The following is a 20,086-nucleotide window of genomic DNA, read 5'->3' as shown; positions in this document are numbered from 1 at the left end:
TTCCTTTAATGTTAGAGTAGAGGAGAGCAGGAGGTGTTAAAGTAGTTCCAAAGTATTCTATCCTGTTACGTATTAACATTCAGCTGTTTCCATAAATTGATAAATTGACAACATGTTTATTAAGACCATTTAATAAGTACTATGCAGTTACACCAAGGCCACTTGTACCTTACCCTTTCATTAAATTAAAAACAGCTTTGTACATGGATAAGTATTTTCTTGTAAATCATGGATTTAAGGAAAAAAATAAATAAATAAATAAATAAATAAATATATATATATATATATATATCTCTACGAAAAGGAAACCATAGCTTTGTGAGATATACATGAAAAAAATAAAAGTAAAAAGACTCTTCCGTGTATAGTTTGCAAAGACATATGGACAGGAAGCCGCCATATACTCATTATCTATACAGGTCTTCTTCCTTGCATATAAAATGTTTTTTAGTTGTGGTTTCTTACTTGTCTCTCTCGCTACAGCCCACTCAAGGATCAGAAGCAGGGCTCCAGCAGGCAACCAGGGTGGTAGGGAGTGTGGGAAAGGCAAGTGTCAGTGGATGGTAGCCGTCACTGCCCATTCAAGGCAAAATGAGAGATTCTCCAACTTTCTTATAGAAAGGTGATAACATGTATACAGAGGAATAACTGGTTTGTGCATCAACAACAATAAAAGGCATATCTGAGTTTTAAAGGGTGCCTGCCAGATTAGTAACATGGTCATTATAGCTAGTCTGGTTTTGAATGTCTCTCCTCATCTTCATCCTGCCTTTCCTTCTTGGTAACGGACCAACTTTAAACACATGTATATTACATGTCCCCTGCATGATATGCACATACTTTTTATGAGCAAATGACACACTATTTGAATAATTGATAAGGAAGACAACTCTGAAACATGCTCCTTCGAAAGAAAACAAAAATATTCAATACAGAAACACACAGACATCTATAGGCCAAGTGTGCATCTTTATGATCTTTGCAGAAAACACTGGTGTCAGCCTGATTTTATGGGAACAAAAATGATTGGCTGTAAAACCCAAGCTTTCCAACGGTTTATTCCCCCAGGACTGGTTGGCCAGGGTTGGGTGTATACACAAATCATACTATGCCAATACAGATGAAAATGTCTGAAATAAGGTAATTTGGTTGCTTTGAGAAAAAACAGTGCTCATTATTGTAGCCAGAAAAAAAAAAAAAAAAAAAAAAAAAAAAAAAGCGACACAAAGATCTCCTCATTAAAATACTTTCATATATAAAAAGGGACAAGTCAATGTGTCCCTCCTCGTTTTCTCACCAATCTGATGAATGGAATAGTAACTATCTTTCTTGTCTAGAAAAGCAGTCAGGATACTGAGGTATTCTCCCCGTGGTTTCTGTTTGTCCCATCTCCAATCTGAGAAACAAAAAAAAAAAAATGCAAATAAAGTCTATTAATTATTATCAGAAAATAAGGAACATTTATTTTATAACCTTCCTAAATAGCACTGATAAGTAAATAAAATTCCAAACCATCACATAACTAGTCTTAAAAATGTCCCCTCTCCCTTCTAAGGCTGGAATCACACCTATGCAGTTTTAGTGCTTTTTGCATTTTGCACTACATTCCATTTACCATGGGTCCCTATGGAATACATTCTGTAGTGCAAATCTGAAAAATGCACTAAAAAATGCATAGGTGTGAATCCAGTCTAACACCTATGACAAACATGCTGTAAATGATGTCATCCTGATCTGGTCAGTTGCTCAAACAATGAAAGTATACAAATCCTAACATTGATTTTTGTATTTTTTGCTCCCTGTAAAATATACCATGGAAAGCATTTTATTTTATGCGTTTGAGAAGTGCAATACAAATTGCGTTTTGATGCTCTGTTCTCAGTTTGCATGGCTCTCTGAACTACAGAACCCATCATCTTTGTTTTGGAAAAGAGACGGTGTTCAGTAGTCCAGTCCTATGTTGACAACACTTCCCATACACAGATAACAGAGTGTGGGCATTGTCACCCTATGACAAAAAGGTGCGTCACTGGCACAATTACCAGGTGAAAAAAATGGGCAAAAGGGAAATAAATAAATAAAAGAATACAGTCACCACATCTAAGGACTGGCAAGTGTCAACATATTACAATTTTGTTCTTGGGTTTAGATATACATTAAAGCAATTTGATCATTATATCATTCATGGAACAGGCAGTTTCAGAAGCAGAGGTCAGCAATGATAGCCTCCCACCTAAACCACTTAAATGGTAGCCTACATAGTTTCCTCAGGACAGGTGCTCTTTAAAAAGAAGCAAAAAAAACACAAAAATTACCTCTTCCTACGTGCCTACACATCACAGCTTGAGCAAATATCATCTGTCCACAGCGTAACATACAGCCCCAGCCGGTGTCAGAGGTTGGTCCTGTTCCTCCTTAAAAAAACAAACAAAAAAAAAAAAACAGGGAGAATGAGAAAAAAATAAAAATAAAAAGTCTTTAAAAAAGTGACAATGTAATTCTGAAATCCTCCAAGACAAACATTGTGTATGCAACAAAGCGGAACCCACCAGGACACAGAACAGAAACTGGTCCTAGATACAGTTACAGTAAACATAGCCATGCATGACTAGTAAAATGATAGTACTCCCCCAACTTTTAGATCCTAAAATGACAAGTTGCCATTGCCGACTTATGTCTGAAAATGCCAGTGACCCAGGAAAAGCAATTAGCAAATAAGGCCAAGTCATCAGTAACCGAGAAAGTACTGAAGCTTTCGGATGAGCACATGGGTATAAAGCAATTTTACAAGCAGAGGTCACCACTGGCAGCCTACAAACTGTATTTCTCTCAATTCCTTAACCCTTTCACAACTAGTCATTTTTACATTTTTTTGCACACATATAAAAAAATTATTTTAGGCCTGAGGATTAGTTAAATCCCACAAATGTATATTTTCTGAAAGCAGACTCCCTGTAGAAGAAATTGTGTTTTTATGTCATGCGATATTTGTGCAATGGTTTTATGAATTTTAGAGCAGGTTGCTCCAAGAAGACAGATACCCAACATGTCAAGTTTTTTTTTTTTATCACAAGTTTTTTTTCGAAACAAACAATAATATACAATCCAACAGTTTAGGGTCCAGAAAAAGTATTGACAAACATAATCCAACATGTCATCACATTCCACTAGCATGAATGAAAATACGTATACAGTACAACGTTTTTCTGTTTTCCCCGTTCCTCCCTACCTCTCCCTCCCCTTTACCCATCCACCAACTTCTTTAGGTAAATGTAGTGTACTATCTCAGAAAGCAATTCTACATTGTGATCAGAGCTAGCCTCCATGTTAGAGAAACAGTCTGTCCAAGACCAAATTCTCTGGGCTAAGGCCGGCAGTATGTGACCATGAGGACCATAAAGTGTTCAACTTTTCTGGGCGACCCCTGTGCTGGAAAATGTACTTCTCCAAGTGCAGGGTGTCCCCAATTTCAGTTGTCCATTCTCATAGTAGGAGGCTCCGTTCCTTTCCAATGTCTGAGGATAAGCTAGTGTGCCTGAAAGTGTTCTGGCTATGGCTTTTTAGGGATTTCCTCAATGGAGAGTGTAACGGCTACCCACTGGTGTGAGAGTCTCAGCCGTTGTAGACGTCCTTTTCCCTGGCAAGCTGCGATATGCAGGTACCGCCGGTATATCCCATCGAACGCCCTTCCAAGAAACGAGACGTGCTACGTTTGAAGGGTCAAGCAGACTGACTTTATTTGGCATATTTCACCTGCTTATATCTGCTTACAACTGTTACAAGAACAATGACAGTTTCCTTGAATTAATCACTTGGCCAGTCTCTAGCCGCTTCGGCACCGCACCCCACTTAACATTTTCTGGCCAGGCACATTCCTTTCTCAATAGAATTCAATTAACCTTTAAAACAATTATCACTCACACATAATCCCCATCAGCATACACCTCACAGGGGGGCTGTTTACCTGCACACAAGAGAGAGTTCATTATCTATACGAAGGGAACATTAGCATTCAGCAATGAAAAGAGACTTGTCCAATTAACCCTTTGAGCTCAGAATACAATGCGGTACATCCAATTGTGACAAGCCATGCAGTTCCTTGTAGTCCCCCTGCATGAAGATTATCGATGTCCCGGCAGCAGGCATATGTCCGTTACAGAGAGGTCATCTAAAATTCCCAATATACAGAGCTTAGGGTCCATCGGGACATTGACCTGAAATACCCTATTAATGGTAGTGACAACTCCTGACCAATATAGATGTAGCTTGGGGCAGTGCTTCAATAGATGGATAAGGTCACCATGGTCTCTAGAACACCTAGTACACTCCGATTTTTCTCTAAGACCCCTTTCACACTGAAGCTTTTTTACAGGGTATTAGCGTTAAAAATAGCGCTCTTAAAACGCTCTCCATGCATCTGAATGGACGCTGAAAAAAACGCTCCAAAAACGCCCCTCTCTATTGAAATGAATTGAAAATTGCTATAAAAACGCCTTACCCTTTTACACTGAGGCACTGCAAAAACGCCACAAAACGTTAGGGTCTTAGCAGTGCTTTACCAGCACATTGGGATTGCAGATGAGGCTTCGCTCGAATAACGCCCCTAGTGTGAAAGGGGCCCAAGACCTATTTAATTGTAACTGTTTTTTGACAGTTTCCCCCCCCCTTTCACTAAAACCTTATTTATATCACATAGAGAACAAAAAGTCACTATTAAAAAAGGTTTATTTTTCTTGTACGATACCAGATCATATGATTTTGGTTTAAATCATTACATCCAAAAATACAATACATTACTTCCAAATTTTTATTCTGTCATACGAGGGGGTTTAACCCTTTCGGATGAACTGTCGTGATTGGCTCTGGAAAGCTGTGTACTAACCATCAAATTATCGCACGGCCGCTTCAAAAGCGATATTTTTTTTGGTCTGATTTTCTGATTGTGTGTACTAGGCTTAAAGCAGAGTTCCACTCATTTAAAAGTCAGCAGCTACAGAAAGTGTAGCTGCTGACTTTTAATTATCAGTCACTCACCTGTCCCACGGTCCAGCGATGCGGGCGCACGAAGCTTCACTCCCCTCCCCCTCCTCTCTGCATTCTAACTGTGGGCTGTAGCTTCGCACGTAGGTGTGCACTGTGCATGCGCGCACTGTGAATGGCCGGGCAATCTTCTGCGACCTTTGACATGTCCTAGAAGATTGCAGGGAGGGGGGAGAGGTGAACTTCCTTCAGGCACCGTGGTGCCAGGGGAGGAAGTGGGAGCTGGGTGTCTATAAAAACTGGGTGCACTTAAAGTCAGTCTATTCCAAGATAAGAACCAAGAGGGCCCTTGAAGACAACACAGGAAGTGTTGAGGACACAGGACAGCTCCGAATTTCTGACAAGGTCAACAGATATTTTTTGCAATTCTCTAACAGATAACAAAATGCTTCCAATGGTTATCAGGTTATTAAGGTTTGCATCTGAAAATGCAAGAAGCATTTTGGGTTCTCAGAACATTTTGTGTCACAGACCTAGAACAAGCAAGGTGTAAATGAGTGTCAAAATTCCTTAGCTCTATACTCGTTATAGGCCAGAAACTCAGACAGTCCTAAAGCCAAAACATCAGCCTGACAGCCAGGAAATAGTATTCTTAAAGTGGTTGCAACCTCTGAAGTGAAAAATTAACAAAGCATCTCTCTCTATAGTGTGTACTTGCCTAGATCAAATGCACATAATGTGTTTTCTATGTGATCTCTGTTATTTGCATGAGTCACTTCTGACAGCCTAACCGGACATCAAGCAATCCAGGGAAACGGCTCAACTACCCACCGCTCCCCCAAGCTCACTAAAGGCTATCCGCAGGCTCAGCTGTACATTTTGTCCTATTAGACTTTGTGTGAGTGTGTGTGGTTTTCTATTCCCTTCATTCAGGTCTCAGGTTACACCAAGCTCTCCTCCCCAAGCTGTGCAGTATGTGACATTATATTCCTGCCCCTGTCTTCTATAGATGGGAAAAAGCTTTTGATCCTTGTATTTTAGAAGGCTGAAGAGAAGGCTGAAGAGAAGGCTGCAAAAAGACAGGTACAACTTGTTTATGAGGATTTGTTTCATCTCTGTGTATCACCTAAGGCTTGTCATTTCACAAGGTATATGTAAGGGTTTACAACCACTTTAAAACCAACGTCACCATTGGCAGAATCCACCATTGTCTCATGGCAGATTGTTTTTCTTTGTATAGATAATGTTACTTTATAGACAGATGCTGGCAGGGTGCAAAATAACATACTGGTGCAACTTTCTTTACTAAATTCTAAGCTTTCCATCTAAACTTTTATCACATTCAGTTCTAAAGCTCTTGTTACCTATTGGTGGAAAGTTCCTCCGGTATGTAAACCACAGTCTCGATGTAACATCATTCAGAATCTCCTCCTTTTCTGAAAGGAAAGAAAAATGCATCTATGAAAACTGCAGTACTAAAAAGTGTCCAATCTGCCTATAGCAAACAATAAGATTAGATAAGATGCTGGATAGATGAGTCAAGAAAAAAAAATGTAATATGTTGATCATGGAGTACTTTCATTTTCCAATCATTTTTTACTGCCATCAGTTACTATGATCCTTGACATTATTTTTGCACATGAGACCTGTATCACTAGGCCCAACATTTGATTTTTCCATACTTACAGGCCAAGTTCACCTTTTCCAGAAAATAATCTAAATCAGTTAAGGGGCCCCAGCAGATACTAAAATAAAATGAGCAGCATTGTAAAATATTTTTTTTATTGTCATACCTGTAGGCCATTTGGGTCCTATTAGAAGTCTGGCTGAAAACTCCCAGTTAGCAACCTGTACCATTGGTTTTCACTCTGTTAATGCTGGGAGCAAACATCCAACGGTTTTTACATTCTAGCAACATGGCAGGATATGAAGTTTGCCAAGTGGGAGTGTTTTGGCCAGGCTGCTAGGGGGGCCAAAATGGCCTACAGGTATGACAATAAAAAAAATAAAAAATATATATATTATTATTATTATTATTATTATTATTATTATTATTAATAATAATAATAATAATAATAATAATAATAATAATAATAAATATCTACTGGGGTCCCTTGACTGCATAAGCTATTTTCTTGAAAAGATGAACTTTAGCCTTTTTTTTTATTTTTTTATTCAGCAGAGACCATATACACATACAGAATATCAGGTAGGTGAAACATCATATATGAGAAACATCACATAATAATCCGGTCCACATAACCGTACCCCCTACTTCACAAGAAGTCTAGTCTAGAGTCCACACCTGTGTTCCAGTGATTCCGCCTGTCTCCCCCCCCCCCCCCCCAAATAAAAAGAAAGTGACTGTATACAAACCTCCACTAGCCCATCGTATAACTCACAGAACCAAGTATGTACCCCCCAAACTCAAGTCCCTCCCACCAGCTTATGACAAATATATAGCTCCATCTCCATACCTCCTCATCCTTTACACGTTCAACCCCACCTTCCAGTGTCTTCTTTGAGTCAACCCACCTAAATTTATTGGGAGCTCCCCTGACCTCGTACTTCATGGGGTAGAGAAGAATGACAGCATTTACAACTTTCAACCACATCCCCAACATCAGCTGTTCCGTGTGGATCCATCTCCTAGCTATACGTTTCCCAACTCCAAAGTACATTATTCTAAAGAACAGCTTGGTGTGCTTATTTATCACCTCTTAGTCAAAGATTCCCAAGAGACATCTCAAAGGGGAGCATATATTGGGAAGGTATAAATTCAGTCACCATAGACGACAATGGTCGCGCCTTGGCACATTCCCACACCATATGAACAAAAGCCATCCGCCCCCAGCCATTTATGGTAAGTAGCGGAGTCTCTCCTGTGCATACGGAATAGTCTGACTGGTGTATAATACGTCTGATGGAGGTATCGAAGCTGTATCTTATCCGCTGAAGAGATGACAGAGCCCAGATAAGTATCCAAAGCCTCCTGCCACCTCCAGCATAAACATTTCCCAGCGAGACCTAGCCCTAGCGACCAACCTGGAGTTCCCTAGGCCTACCTCCCGATAGTATCTGGAAATTCTTTTGAACGGGTCAGGATCCTCAAGGACCCTTTCCAACAAGGTATTCTGTACCTGTACTTCCCTAATACCGAACTGCGCCACCGACGCAGCTGGGCGTATCAAAAAGGCCAGGTTCTGGGTATCTCAAACAGTTCCTTCAGCTGAGCAAAAAAGGTACACAGCCTACCTTCCTGAAATATGTGGTGGAGATGCTTAACCCCATACTCTCCCATCCTCCAGTTTAAAAAATGCCTGAACTCAGCCTTCAAATGTGCAAGTTACCTATACACAGCAATTCTGCTCTGTGAACTGGATGATAATTGTGGGATTACAACTCTGTGGACTGTGGCAAATGATTCAGCAATATAATTTTAGTGCAAATCCATAAACAGATCACTGGGCTGCTTAGATCATTTCATCTTTATCATCCTCAACTGCAGAGCAGACTTGTATCTCCTCAGACAGATATTGCTTAGATAAAAGATGTGCTGAATTACTATGTACACAAGTCTCACATGACTGCTGCCATTGTCTCTTGTATAATGCAGCCGTTCTAGGCAGTTACCAGATTTAGCCATGTATGAAATCAGCATGTACAGCGTGATAGTAAAATCAATACATTGCACATTTGTTCGCTGCAGGCTAACCCTTTTCCAACCAGAGGGCCAAATTTGGCAAAGTCAGCATGTCTCGGTTAACATAAAATATAACTCCATTATTTATTTTTCCTTTCCCCATGTGTTAAAAAAAAAAAAAAAAAAAAATAATCAACCCTCTCCAGAGTCCAGCACTGTTCCCAACTTCTTCCTTGGTTGAGCACAGACAGTTCTCTTCAGGGCAGAACGACTCTCATTCTGACCATTTCCTTTGAGCCCAGCCTGTCGGTTACACACCCTAGAGGGAATGCGCCTCATTATGCGGGCTTATGTAGTTCCCCCTAACTCTATTGGGTTTATGAAAATTGTCATCACACAAGATTCACAGAACTTTCACTCAATATTCTGATAAAAATACCCAAATCATTGTATACATATTTTTAAAGCACATAAAAGATTTTTTATTTGGTACCATTGTTTTCTTAAAACTATATTTTTATGCTGTTTTATTATACGTGCATGTAATTAAAAAAAATGTTTAAAAAAAAAAAAATTCCAGACAGTTGAATCATTATATACATAGTACTGCAGATAAGTGTTCATCTGCAGGCTTTTATTTTTTTGTCATGGAGCCTTCAAGTGTTTGTTATTTTAATGTAAAAAAAGCAAACCTTTAGAAACATGCTATACTTACCTGCTCTGTGCAAAGGTTTTGCGATTCTCCTCATCTCGGGTCCCAGCTGGAGCTCCTGGCTCTTTTCCCCACGCCGACTGCCCCCATAGCAAGCCATTGGCAATGGGGCACACGTGAGTGTTTGCTGCAGACCCCAACTCTGCATTACCATAAGACACGTAGAGCACAGCTCAGCCCTGCCCCCTCCTCACATGCTGTAGTTGACAATGGCTCCTGCTGCTGCATCTGAACCAATGAGGAGGGAGAGAGCCTCGGCTCTTGTGCACATCGCTGGATTGAGATCGGGCTCAGGTAAGTATTTAGGGGGAATGGCTGCATGCAGAAGAAAGGTTTTTTACCTTATTGCATAAAATACAGTAAGCCAACAAGCCTTCTGGCATTACAACCACTTTCAGCATACATGTGATCTCTACATCAGAGCCGACAGTAATCAGAAGATCAAGACACACTCTTGACTGGTTACCAATTGTTAGTGGAGTCCCCAGATGTCACTGACAACTGGAATTGAGAAACAGTCACAAAAAGTGTCGGCTCCTAGTTCTCAAAGGGGAGAATGAACAGCGAGCAAAGCAAGCATTGAACACGTCACCATTTTTCTAGGTAAATATATTTCTAAAAGGTGCTATTGACATGAAAATGTCACCACATGTTGGCAACAACCACTGCAATCCATACATACAAAGAAACCAAAACAAATAAATTCCCGAAATTAGATTTCTAAACTTCTGAATGTTCCAGTAAGCACTGTTGGGGCCATAATCTAGAAGTGGACAGAACCATTTCATCATAAACTGGCCACGACCAGGTGATCCTCACAAGATTTCTGACAGAGGAGTGAAAAGAATTATCAGAAGAGTTGTCCAAGAGCCAAGGACCACTTGTGGAGAGATTCAGAAAGACCTTGAATTAGCAGGTACAATTGTTTCAAAGAAAATAATAAGTAAGGCACTCAACGCAAGACTCCATTGTTGAAGAAAAAGCATGTTAAAGCTTGTTTAAAGTTTTACTGTAAAACATTTAGACAAACAAGTAAAATACTGGGAGATTATAGTCTGGTCTGGCGAGACCAAAATGTAACTCTTTGGATGCCATAATACACACCATGTTTGGAGGTCAAATGGCACTGCACATCACCCCGAAAAACACCCCCATACCAACAGTGAAGTTTGGAGGTGGGAACATCATGGTGTGGGGCTGTTTTTCAGCATATGAGACTGGCAAATGTCATATCATTGCAGGAAGGATGAATGGAAAAATGTACCAAGACATTCATGAAAAAAATCTGCTGCCACCTACCAGGATGATGAAGATGAAATGAGGGAGGACATTTTTAGCAAGATAATGATCCCAAACACAAAGCCAAGGAAACTCTCAATTGGTTTCAAAGAAAGAAAATGATACGGCTAGAATGGCCCAGCCAATCAATTGAATCCAATAGGAAATCTATAGAAAGAACTAAAGATCAGAGTTCATAGAAGAGGCTCATGGAACCTTCAAGATTTGAACGATAAAAAAGCAGGGGTATTGGAGGTAGAGGGAGAGGGAGAGAAAAAGAGGGGCAAAAAAGGAAAAGGAAAAAGGAGAAAAAAAAAAAAAGAAGGGGAAAATGGAATACAAAGGGGATTGCACTCACATGGGCCGCATCCGTATATATAGTGAAAAGAGAACAATAACTACAGGTATGTATTGATGGTCAGACTTTGAGGCCAAGGAAGTATATTTTGTGTACAGTGGTCATTCCTTGTAACTGTATTATATTATTATGTGTTTTTGTATACTACTTTGATGATATTAAAATTTATTTTTAAATATACTTCCTTGGCCTCAAAGTCCGACCATCAATACCTACCTGTAGTTATTGTTCTCTTTTCACTTCAAGATTTGAAGACCGTTTGTGTGGAAGGATAGGTCAAAATTTCATCCGAGCAATGCATGCGACTAGTGTCTCCATACAGGAGGAGTCTTGAAGATGTCATTGCCAACAAATCATTTTTTACACCGTATTAAATACATTTCAGTTAGCGTGTTCAATAATTTTTCCCTGTGTCATTCCATTTTATTACACAACTTCAGTTACGAACTTATTTGTTTTGGTTTCTTTGTATGTATGGATTGGTGAACATTTCATGTCAATAAAAAACATACATTTACCTAGAAACATTGTGACGTGTTCAGACTGCAAGCAGGAAGGGGTTAAGAATGTAATGTTACTGGAGATGGGACATTGTGGATAAGCGTGTAACAGATGGTTGTACAGGGGGAAAAAAACTGAATACGGCTACATTGGAAACCTGCTGTATGGGATTTGAAATATGTTTTCAGTGGAAAACACTAATCAAGATATGTCAATATTTTTTTGTATATGGTGTAGAGGCAACATTATTATTTAGCAGAGGGTACAAAACCATAATAACCATAGTAGATGAACATTGAGGTATGGTTCAAAGCAAAACTTTCACAAACTATGCCGAGTTGCGTCAGGACAATCAGGAGATGCAGAGGTACACGCAGCTGAACATACTCAAATTTTGAAGGTTGTCGAAAAAGGATTGCTTTCTCCATTTTCATATTATGAAGGGTGGCCTAGTGGCCGCTGACCATGAGGAAGATGGGAATGGCCAAACTTGCCCATACAGCACAAGATTTGCATATACAGTGGAACCTCGGATTGCGAGTAAAGTGGTTAACGAGCGTTTCGCAATACGAGCACTGTATTTAAAAAAATCCTAACTCGGTTTGCAAGTGTTGTCTCGCAAAACGAGCAGGATTCAGGGCAAAGCGGTGTGCAGTACCGCGTTTGGCCTGAGGTAGGGGGGCACCGGAGCCGGATGGCGCCATTCAGAAATGCACGGAAAGGCCAAAGGACAGCTCGGCTGACCTAGGGAATGTAGTCTTTCTGGAGTTTGCCGAGGTGTCCCCGGGCCTTTCCGGCCGTTTCCGAGGCTCTCCAGCGCCCCCCCCCCCCCCCACCTCTGGCCGCATGCGGTATTGTATGCCATTGAAGTCAATGCGTAACAAATTATTTTAATTTCCATTGACTTCAATGGGGAAACTCGTTTTGATATGCAAGTACTTTGGATTACGAGCATTCTCCTGGAATGGATTATGCTCATAATCCGAGGTTCCACTGTATTTACTTCAGCTGCCCAGATCTCTGGACATCATGTGTAACCTGGTTTAATGCAAAGTTATATCAGTTCCATTTTCATCCCCATGCTTGCTTTAAATCACAATACCTGTCAATGCACTGTAGTTCTTCCCCAGTATCCATACTGGCTCTGCAGTTTCTGGAAAGTCAGGTGCATCAGAAAAACGGAGCGTGTCATAGGTGAGGGTTGCTATGAGAAAAAAAAAAGAAAAAAAAAAGACAGCTATATGATTTATGCCCTTGCACAATGTTTTTGTATGTAATTGTGTGAACACATGTAGACCGTTTATCTGAAAAGTTTCCTGGCAGTGAATTTGGACCAGTCTCTTAGCACACCAGAGCTTAGCTCTACTTGTTAAGTGTTATACTCACCCAAGTCCCCCCCATCCAGGTCCCTCGCTGACAGTTTCCACCTGTGAGGGACCATCTAATCTGTCCAATCTCTTCTTGGTCTGACCCCAGTCCTCTTCTGGATCCTAACAGAACCCCTCTGCCCCAAAGGAAGTTGTCTATGTTACGCAGGCTGTGAAGTGGACACCTGGAAAAAGGACCTTCCAGGATGTAAACAGAGAGGAGAAGGAGCTGGCGAAAGAGTGTGCCTTAAAGCCACTGTAAGAAGCACCAGTCCAGGACAGGCACTGTCTCTTCTGCAATAAAATGCCCCTACCTGCCTACTCACGGTCTTCTCTGGCGCTGGAATGACGGCTTCCCCCCCACCGGCGCTCTGAAGATGATGTGGCGCAGGATCATTGAACAGGTACGTAATAAGCCTTTAGTTCCACTTTAACCACTTCCATACCAGGCACTTACTCACCTTCCCGCCCAAGCCAATTTTCAGCTTTCAGCACTGTCGCACTTTGAATGGTAATTGCGTGGTCGTGCGACGTGGCTCCCAAACAAAATTGGCGTCCTTTTTTCCCCACAAATAGAGCTTTCTTTTGGTGGTATTTGATCACCTCTGCGATTTTTTTTTTTTGCGCAACAACTAAAAAAAGACTGAAAATATTGGAACAAAAAAAATTACGTTTTTATTTTTTTCTGTTAATTTTTTTGTAAAGAAGTAAGTTTTCTCTTTTCAATTACGGGCACTGATATGGCGGCACTGATGGGCACCGGTGAGATGGCACTGATGGACATCGATGAGGTAGTACTGACGGGCACAGATGAGGTGGCACTGATTGGCGGCACTGATGGGCACACATAGGCGGCACTGATGGGCACACATAGGCGGCACTGATGGGTGGCACTGATGAATACTTATGGGTGGCACAGATGGGCACTCATGGGCGGCACTTATGGGTGGCACTGATGAATACTTATGGGTGGCACAGATGGGCACTGATAGGTGGGCACTGATGGACACTGTGAGGCAGCACTGATCTACCCATGTTGCCAGTCAGTGCCCATTTGTGGGCACTGATTGGCATCTTTTTTTTTTTTTTTAAAGCTCTTTTTTTTTTAAGACTTTTTTTTTTCAATGCATTTTTTTTTTTTATTTGCCCTTCCCTGGTGGTCCAGGGTGGGCTTCCCTGGTGGTCCAGTGTGGCGATCCGAGGGGGGGCTGCGCTGATAAACAATCAGCGCGAACCCCCCCTGTCAGGAGAGCCTATACTCTCCTATACTCGCGAGGAGAGTCGCGAGTGAGGAAGAGCCATCAACGGCTCTTCCTGTTTACATCGTGATCAGCCGTGATTGGACACGGCTGATCACGTGGTAAAGAGTCTCCGCCTGAGGCTTTTTACCAAGATCGGAGATGCAGGGTGTCAGACTGACACCCCGCATCACCGATGGGCGCGTGCGGCATGAAATCCTGCAGGACGTCCAGTCAGGATTTCAAAACCACTTCCCGGATGTAAATCGGCCATAGGCCGGGCGGGAAGTGGTTAACCACATCCCACCCGGCTTATAGCAAAATGACGGCCAGGCGGTGGTTTCATTATCCTGACTGGGTGTCATATGACGTCCAGCAGGATAAGCTCCTTGCGCACGCCCCAAGTAGCGAACGATAGTGCGGGGTGTCGCTCTGAAACACCACATCTCCGATCTCGGTAAAGAGCCTATGATGTAGGCGCTTTACCATGTGATCAGCTGTGTCCAATCACAGCTGACCAGCAAGTGCCGGTTATTGAAAACATGTCACATGGGTAAAGTGTTGCATGACCGCACAATTGTCATTCAAAGTGTGACCGTGCTAAAAATTGGTCATGGGAAGGAAGCGGGTAAAGGTGCCCAGTATTGAAGTGGTTAAGGTAAGTGAAAACAGTGATTGAGCAAGTTTGTATTTATAACCCAGCAATCAGACAGGGGTGTACTGCTATCCTGGAGTTGGGCTCTAAATCAGTACATCTTGATTGACTTTTCCTTTGGGTTTTCCAGAACATAAAACATTGTAGAGATATGTATAAAGCCACATAGAAAGATCACACCAAATTCTTGTGACATTCTGCTACCAACCTATTTATTCTCCATTATTATCATGGGTACTGTTGAGCAGTCATAGGCCTCCAATAAAGAATCCTAGCTGTATTATTACACGATCAGTGTGAACATTCTCCACAGTGAACACCTGAAGTGAGGGTCTGTCCATAGACTATACACCTCCAGCCCAGTACTGCACCCACCTGCGTCCATGTCTCTATACAGCACGCACACCTATGGCAGCCTGCAGTCTCCTCAGTGGTGTTCCGGTCCCCCTGTGATGTGAAAAGAAAAGCAGCGCGGCTTTCACTCATCGGACACTACCCGTGTTCATCACCCGACTCTCTCCTCCGTCCCGGAGCAGCTCCATCCGCTCCACACGGCGCCTCTTCCTGGTTTTCGATCATTGGGGGTCACATGACAGCCTACAGCCAATCGCAGTCCTCTGAAAGAGGGCGGAGACCAGGGCGTCTGTATTTATGAATAAACTTTATTTAGAACAATGAATACACTGACATCTGACAGTACTTTACTGAGCTGTCATCGCAGTATTTCATTTCCTATTGCCCGGTTTACTCATGCTGACTAATATCTTATCACACAGGCCGTGTTCTTCCTCAGGCTTTCTCCATCGTCACACTCACATAAAGCTACATAGTCTTCATTAAAGAGGAACTCTACAGCTAGGGCTGCCACCTGTCTGGGATTCACCCGTACAGTCCAGGTTTTGAATTATGTGTTTGGGTTTCAGAGAAACTAAAACCCGGACACAATATTCAGACCAGGCTGTGGTTCCCCAAGTAACCAAGATAGTCACAAATAAATCTGTTGCCACCCAGGAGCTGTGGGTGGCAGTCTGGAGACAAGTTTGACATCACTGGGGGGCAGGGCAATGATGTCATCAAGAACAATTTGACCACACCCACTATTCGCTGTGGCACGCTATGCACACCACATTACTACGCTCCTTGGGGGCACCCAAAAGGTGTCCCATGATGCTAAAGTGGTTGGGTTTGGCTTGAAGAAAGGGTGGCAACCCTATATACAGCGTACATATTACAATGCAATAGAAACTTTTTATAGATCAGCAAAAAATACTTAAAACTCGCAAACGGCTTACTAACAGCTAAAACCAACGGTCACTATTCCGTACTCTCAGACCCCATTCACACCTGAGCGTTTTGTAGCTTGAAGCCTGAAGCTTCAAAACGCTGGAGGGGAAAAAATCTATTATTCTCTATGGAGATGGTTCACATCTCCACTACAAAACGCCTGAAGCCAGAAGTTCAAAAACGCCTGAAACTCAAACAAGTTCTGGGACTTTTTTTTAGGCAGATTTGGGCGTTTTTCTGTTTTTAACCAGTTAGCAACCGCCCTATAGACTAAATACGTCTACAAGGCGGTTGCTTAACTCTAGGAGGGCGTCAATGTACGTCCTCCTAGAATCGCGCTCCCGCGCGCCCTGTGGGGCGCGCACACGGGAGTCTCCGTGACTGCCGGGTCCTCCGGACCCGGCTGATCACGGATCACGGTAAATCGCCGCTGATAGCGGCGGTTTACCACGTGATCGCTCCGTCCAATGACGGAGCGATCACTAGTAAACAAACCGGCGTCATGTGATGACGCCGGTTCCTCCCTCTCCTCTCTGTACCGAACGGTACAGTGTGAGAGAGGAGAGGGGAGAGAGCGGAAGCAGCAGCAGCTGCTGCTGCTGCTGCGGGCTGGATCTGTGACACATGCAGTCACAGATCCAGCCATCGATCCCTCCCTGTGCAATACTCTGCAGTACCAGCCATACTCTGCAATGCCCCCATACTCTGCAATGCCCCCACACTCTGCAATGCCCCCACACTCTGCAATGCCCCCACACTCTGCAATACCCCAAAATACTCTGCAATGCCCCCACACTCTGCAATGCCCCCACACTCTGCAATGCCCCAAAATACTCTGCAATACCCCAAAATACTCTGCAATGCTCCGCAATGCCCCGCAATACTCCGCAAATGCCCCGCAATACCCCACAATACTCCGCAATACCCCACAATACCCCACAATACCCCGCAATACTCCGCAATACCCTGCAATACCCCACAATACTCCGCAATACCCCACAATACTCCGCAATACCCCACAATACTCCGCAATACCCCGCAATACTCCGCAATACCCCGCAATACCCTGCAATACCCCGCAATACTCCGCAATACCCCACAATACCCCACAATACTCCGCAATACCCCGCAATACTCCGCAATACTCCGCAATACCCTGCAACGTCGTCTATGGGGATTTTTAAGTAGCGAAGTTTGGCGCCATTCCACGAGCGTGTGCAATTTTGAAGGGTGACATGTTGGGTATCTATTTACTCGGCGTAACTTCATCTTTCACATTTATGCAAAAGAATGAAGAAAAAAATACTAAATTTGCCAAATTTTATAACAGAAACAAAGAAAAATTATTTTTTTTTTACAGAATTTTCAGTCTTTTTTCTTTTATAGCGCAAAAAATAAAAAACCCAACGGTGATTAAATACCACCAAAAGAAAGCTCTATTTGTGTGAAAAAAAGGACGAAAATTTTATTTGGGTACAGTGTTGTATGACTGAGTAATTGTCATTCAAATTGTGAGAGCACCGAAAGCTGAAAATTGGTCTGGTTATTAAGGGGGTTTACGTGCCTAGTGGTCAAGTGGTTAACATTGGTGACCCTAGACCTGTCCTAATTCGCAACAAAACGCGTTAAAAACGCTGCAAAAATTGCAGTAAAAAACGCCGCAAATATCGCGGCAAAACGCGGTAAAGAACGCCGCAAAATCGCGGCAAAACACTACGCTCAGGTGTAAATGCAGCCTTACTCTTGGGTCTCTCCACTGCCTTTGAGGCAGTTGAACACCCCCTCCTCAAAAAAAAAAAAAAATTCCCTTGTCCTCCGTGACTGAACTCTCCATTGTATAGAAATTGGAACTATGAGCTAAGAAATTTGGACTCTCCATTGGTTCGAATCTTACCTATCTCTCCACACCTTCAGTGTTACTTACAACCAGGCAGGGATGTCTTAATGAGAGGGCACACCTGGGCACTGCCCAGGGGCCCCAGCTGCATGGGGGCCCCTCTGCACTTTCCCCAAAGCAGCTGGTCCTTGAGCCCACGCTTCCCAGAAATTGGGGGCCCCAATGATGGCACTAAGAGTGATAGATACACAGGGGGAGGCAGTCTGCCTTCTACCTACTTGATGTCTGTTTACCTGCTAGACATGTGCATTAGTTTTCGTTAGAATGCATTTTCGTCCGAAAATCTGTTTTTTTCGTTATCGTTTTAACAAACGATAACGAAAGTGCAAGAAACTAAAACCGAAAGATCCAACATAAAAAATGCTTTATTTTCGTTTTCGTTGCGGTAAAAATTCGATATAGAGAGATTCGACATTATAGGGAAAAGATTCGACATCATAGAGAAAAGATTTAACATTATAGAGAAAAGATTCGACATTATAGAGAAAAGATTCAACACTATAGAAATAATAGATTCGACATTACAGAGAATAGATTTCGATTTATGAGAAAATAGATTCGACATTATAGAGAATAGATTCGACATTATTACTAGTCATACAACATCAGAATTCTTGTAGGCGGAATATTCGAACAGAAATGTACGATTCGACGTAAAGATTCGACGTTCCGTCGAATATTCTTTTGACCATTCGACAGAAACCAAAAAGATTTGACGTTCCGGCGAATATTCTTTTGACCATTCGACAGAAACCAAGTATTATTGGATTTTCGGACGAAAGCTATTCCCCAACGAAAAACGAAATGGATCAAAACGATTTTTGGGAGTAACTAAATAAATTTATTTTCAAAACGAAAACGAAAAAACAAAACAAAATATTCCAGTCTGCACATGTCTAACCTGCACTGTCATCATTGTAGGGGCCCCAGAGCATTTCTTTGCCCAGGGGGCCATGATGTTATTTAGAACAATAGGTGCTGGAACTTAACCACGGCCCCACAAAACCCCTCCACCTAAACATACCCTCCAAATCACATCAAATAGTGGGTGTGTTCAGTCAAATTTTACAAAAACAATAGGAGGGTCTTAACCTCTTGACAACCGAGGACATCCCTGGGACGTCCTCGACTTTGTGCGGTGATATCTGAATGATGGGTGCAGCTACAGGCATCATTCAGATATCGCTGTCTTCAGCCGCCGTTTCTTTGCACGATAAGAATGATCAAAGCGGCAGTTCCGCTGCTTGATCGTTCTTATAGGCAGCGGGAGGGGACATCCCCCCCTCCCGCCGCCATCCGGTGCTTTTCCGGGCTCTCCCGTGCCATCGGGGGCCCGGAGAGCGAATCGGCCGGCGCTGCCTGGAAAGCATAGAGATGACTGGTGACCAACATGCTAATCTAACCTCCTTTGGTCTGTCCTACCTACTGTAATGTACTTTTTACCCTCTAAAGCCTCGTACACATGCACGGTTTTCTCGGCAAGAAACAGCAAGAAAACTGCGGGCAGAGCTTTCTTGCCGAGTATACCGAGCGTGTGTACAAGGCTTTGAGGTTTCTCGTTAAGAAAACTGCCCAGAATCTAGACGAGAAAAATAGAGAACCTGCTCGCTATTTTCTTGTCGTGTTTCTCTGCAGTGTTTTCCTGCCTAGAAACCTGAGCGTCTGTATACTTACTTGTCGCCCTGGAAACCGAAATGACTTTGACGCCTGTGCGGTAGCTTCCAAGGCATAGGTAGGGTGTAGCAAGATGGCGGCAATGGCATTGAATGTGACGAGCGCATGCTCGTCATAGTCGATGACGTCACCGCGTTCGTGCCATTCAAAAGAACTATCTATCCAATGCAACTGTACATAGCCAGCACCTTTTTGGTTTAGTGGGACGGAAGCAAAGCCAAAGGATCAGCAGTTTTTAGAGCAGTATCATTTCTCACTTCTACGGTGTGCAGTACTGCATTTGGCCAGAGGCGCGGGGCGCCGGAGCTGATCGGAGCCATTTGGAAATACTCGGAAACACTCAGAAATACTCTTTCCTGTGTGTTTCCAAACCTTTCCGGGGATAGCCAAGGGCAGCCAAACGAACTCTGAGTATTTCCAAATCTCTCCGGCACCCCTCCACCTCTGGCCACATGCTGTATTGCATGACATAGAAGTCAATGTAGAACAAATTATTTTC

The 20,086-nt window shown here is 42.7% G+C and overlaps 1 protein-coding gene across 1 annotated transcript in view; it reads right to left on the bottom strand.

Annotated features, from left to right (window-relative positions):
- ATG4B (autophagy related 4B cysteine peptidase) overlaps positions 1 to 15,334 on the bottom strand; it is a 36,085-nt gene extending 20,751 nt beyond the window's left edge. The window contains exons 1-5 of the mRNA XM_040348888.1: positions 15,108 to 15,334; positions 12,575 to 12,676; positions 6,345 to 6,416; positions 2,316 to 2,414; positions 1,298 to 1,396 (exon numbers count right to left, since the gene is read on the bottom strand). Of these exons, the coding sequence (XP_040204822.1) occupies positions 1,298 to 1,396; positions 2,316 to 2,414; positions 6,345 to 6,416; positions 12,575 to 12,676; positions 15,108 to 15,117 (382 nt within the window). The 5' untranslated portion in view covers positions 15,118 to 15,334. The remainder of the gene's footprint in view (positions 1 to 1,297; positions 1,397 to 2,315; positions 2,415 to 6,344; positions 6,417 to 12,574; positions 12,677 to 15,107) is intronic.
- Positions 15,335 to 20,086: the final 4,752 nt, after the last annotated feature.

The sequence above is a fragment of the Rana temporaria genome, chromosome 4 (genome assembly GCF_905171775.1).
Source record: "Rana temporaria chromosome 4, aRanTem1.1, whole genome shotgun sequence".
NCBI lineage: Eukaryota > Metazoa > Chordata > Amphibia > Anura > Ranidae > Rana > Rana temporaria.
The sequence above is the reverse complement of the archived record's forward strand: the minus strand, read 5'-3'. Positions and strand labels throughout refer to the sequence as shown.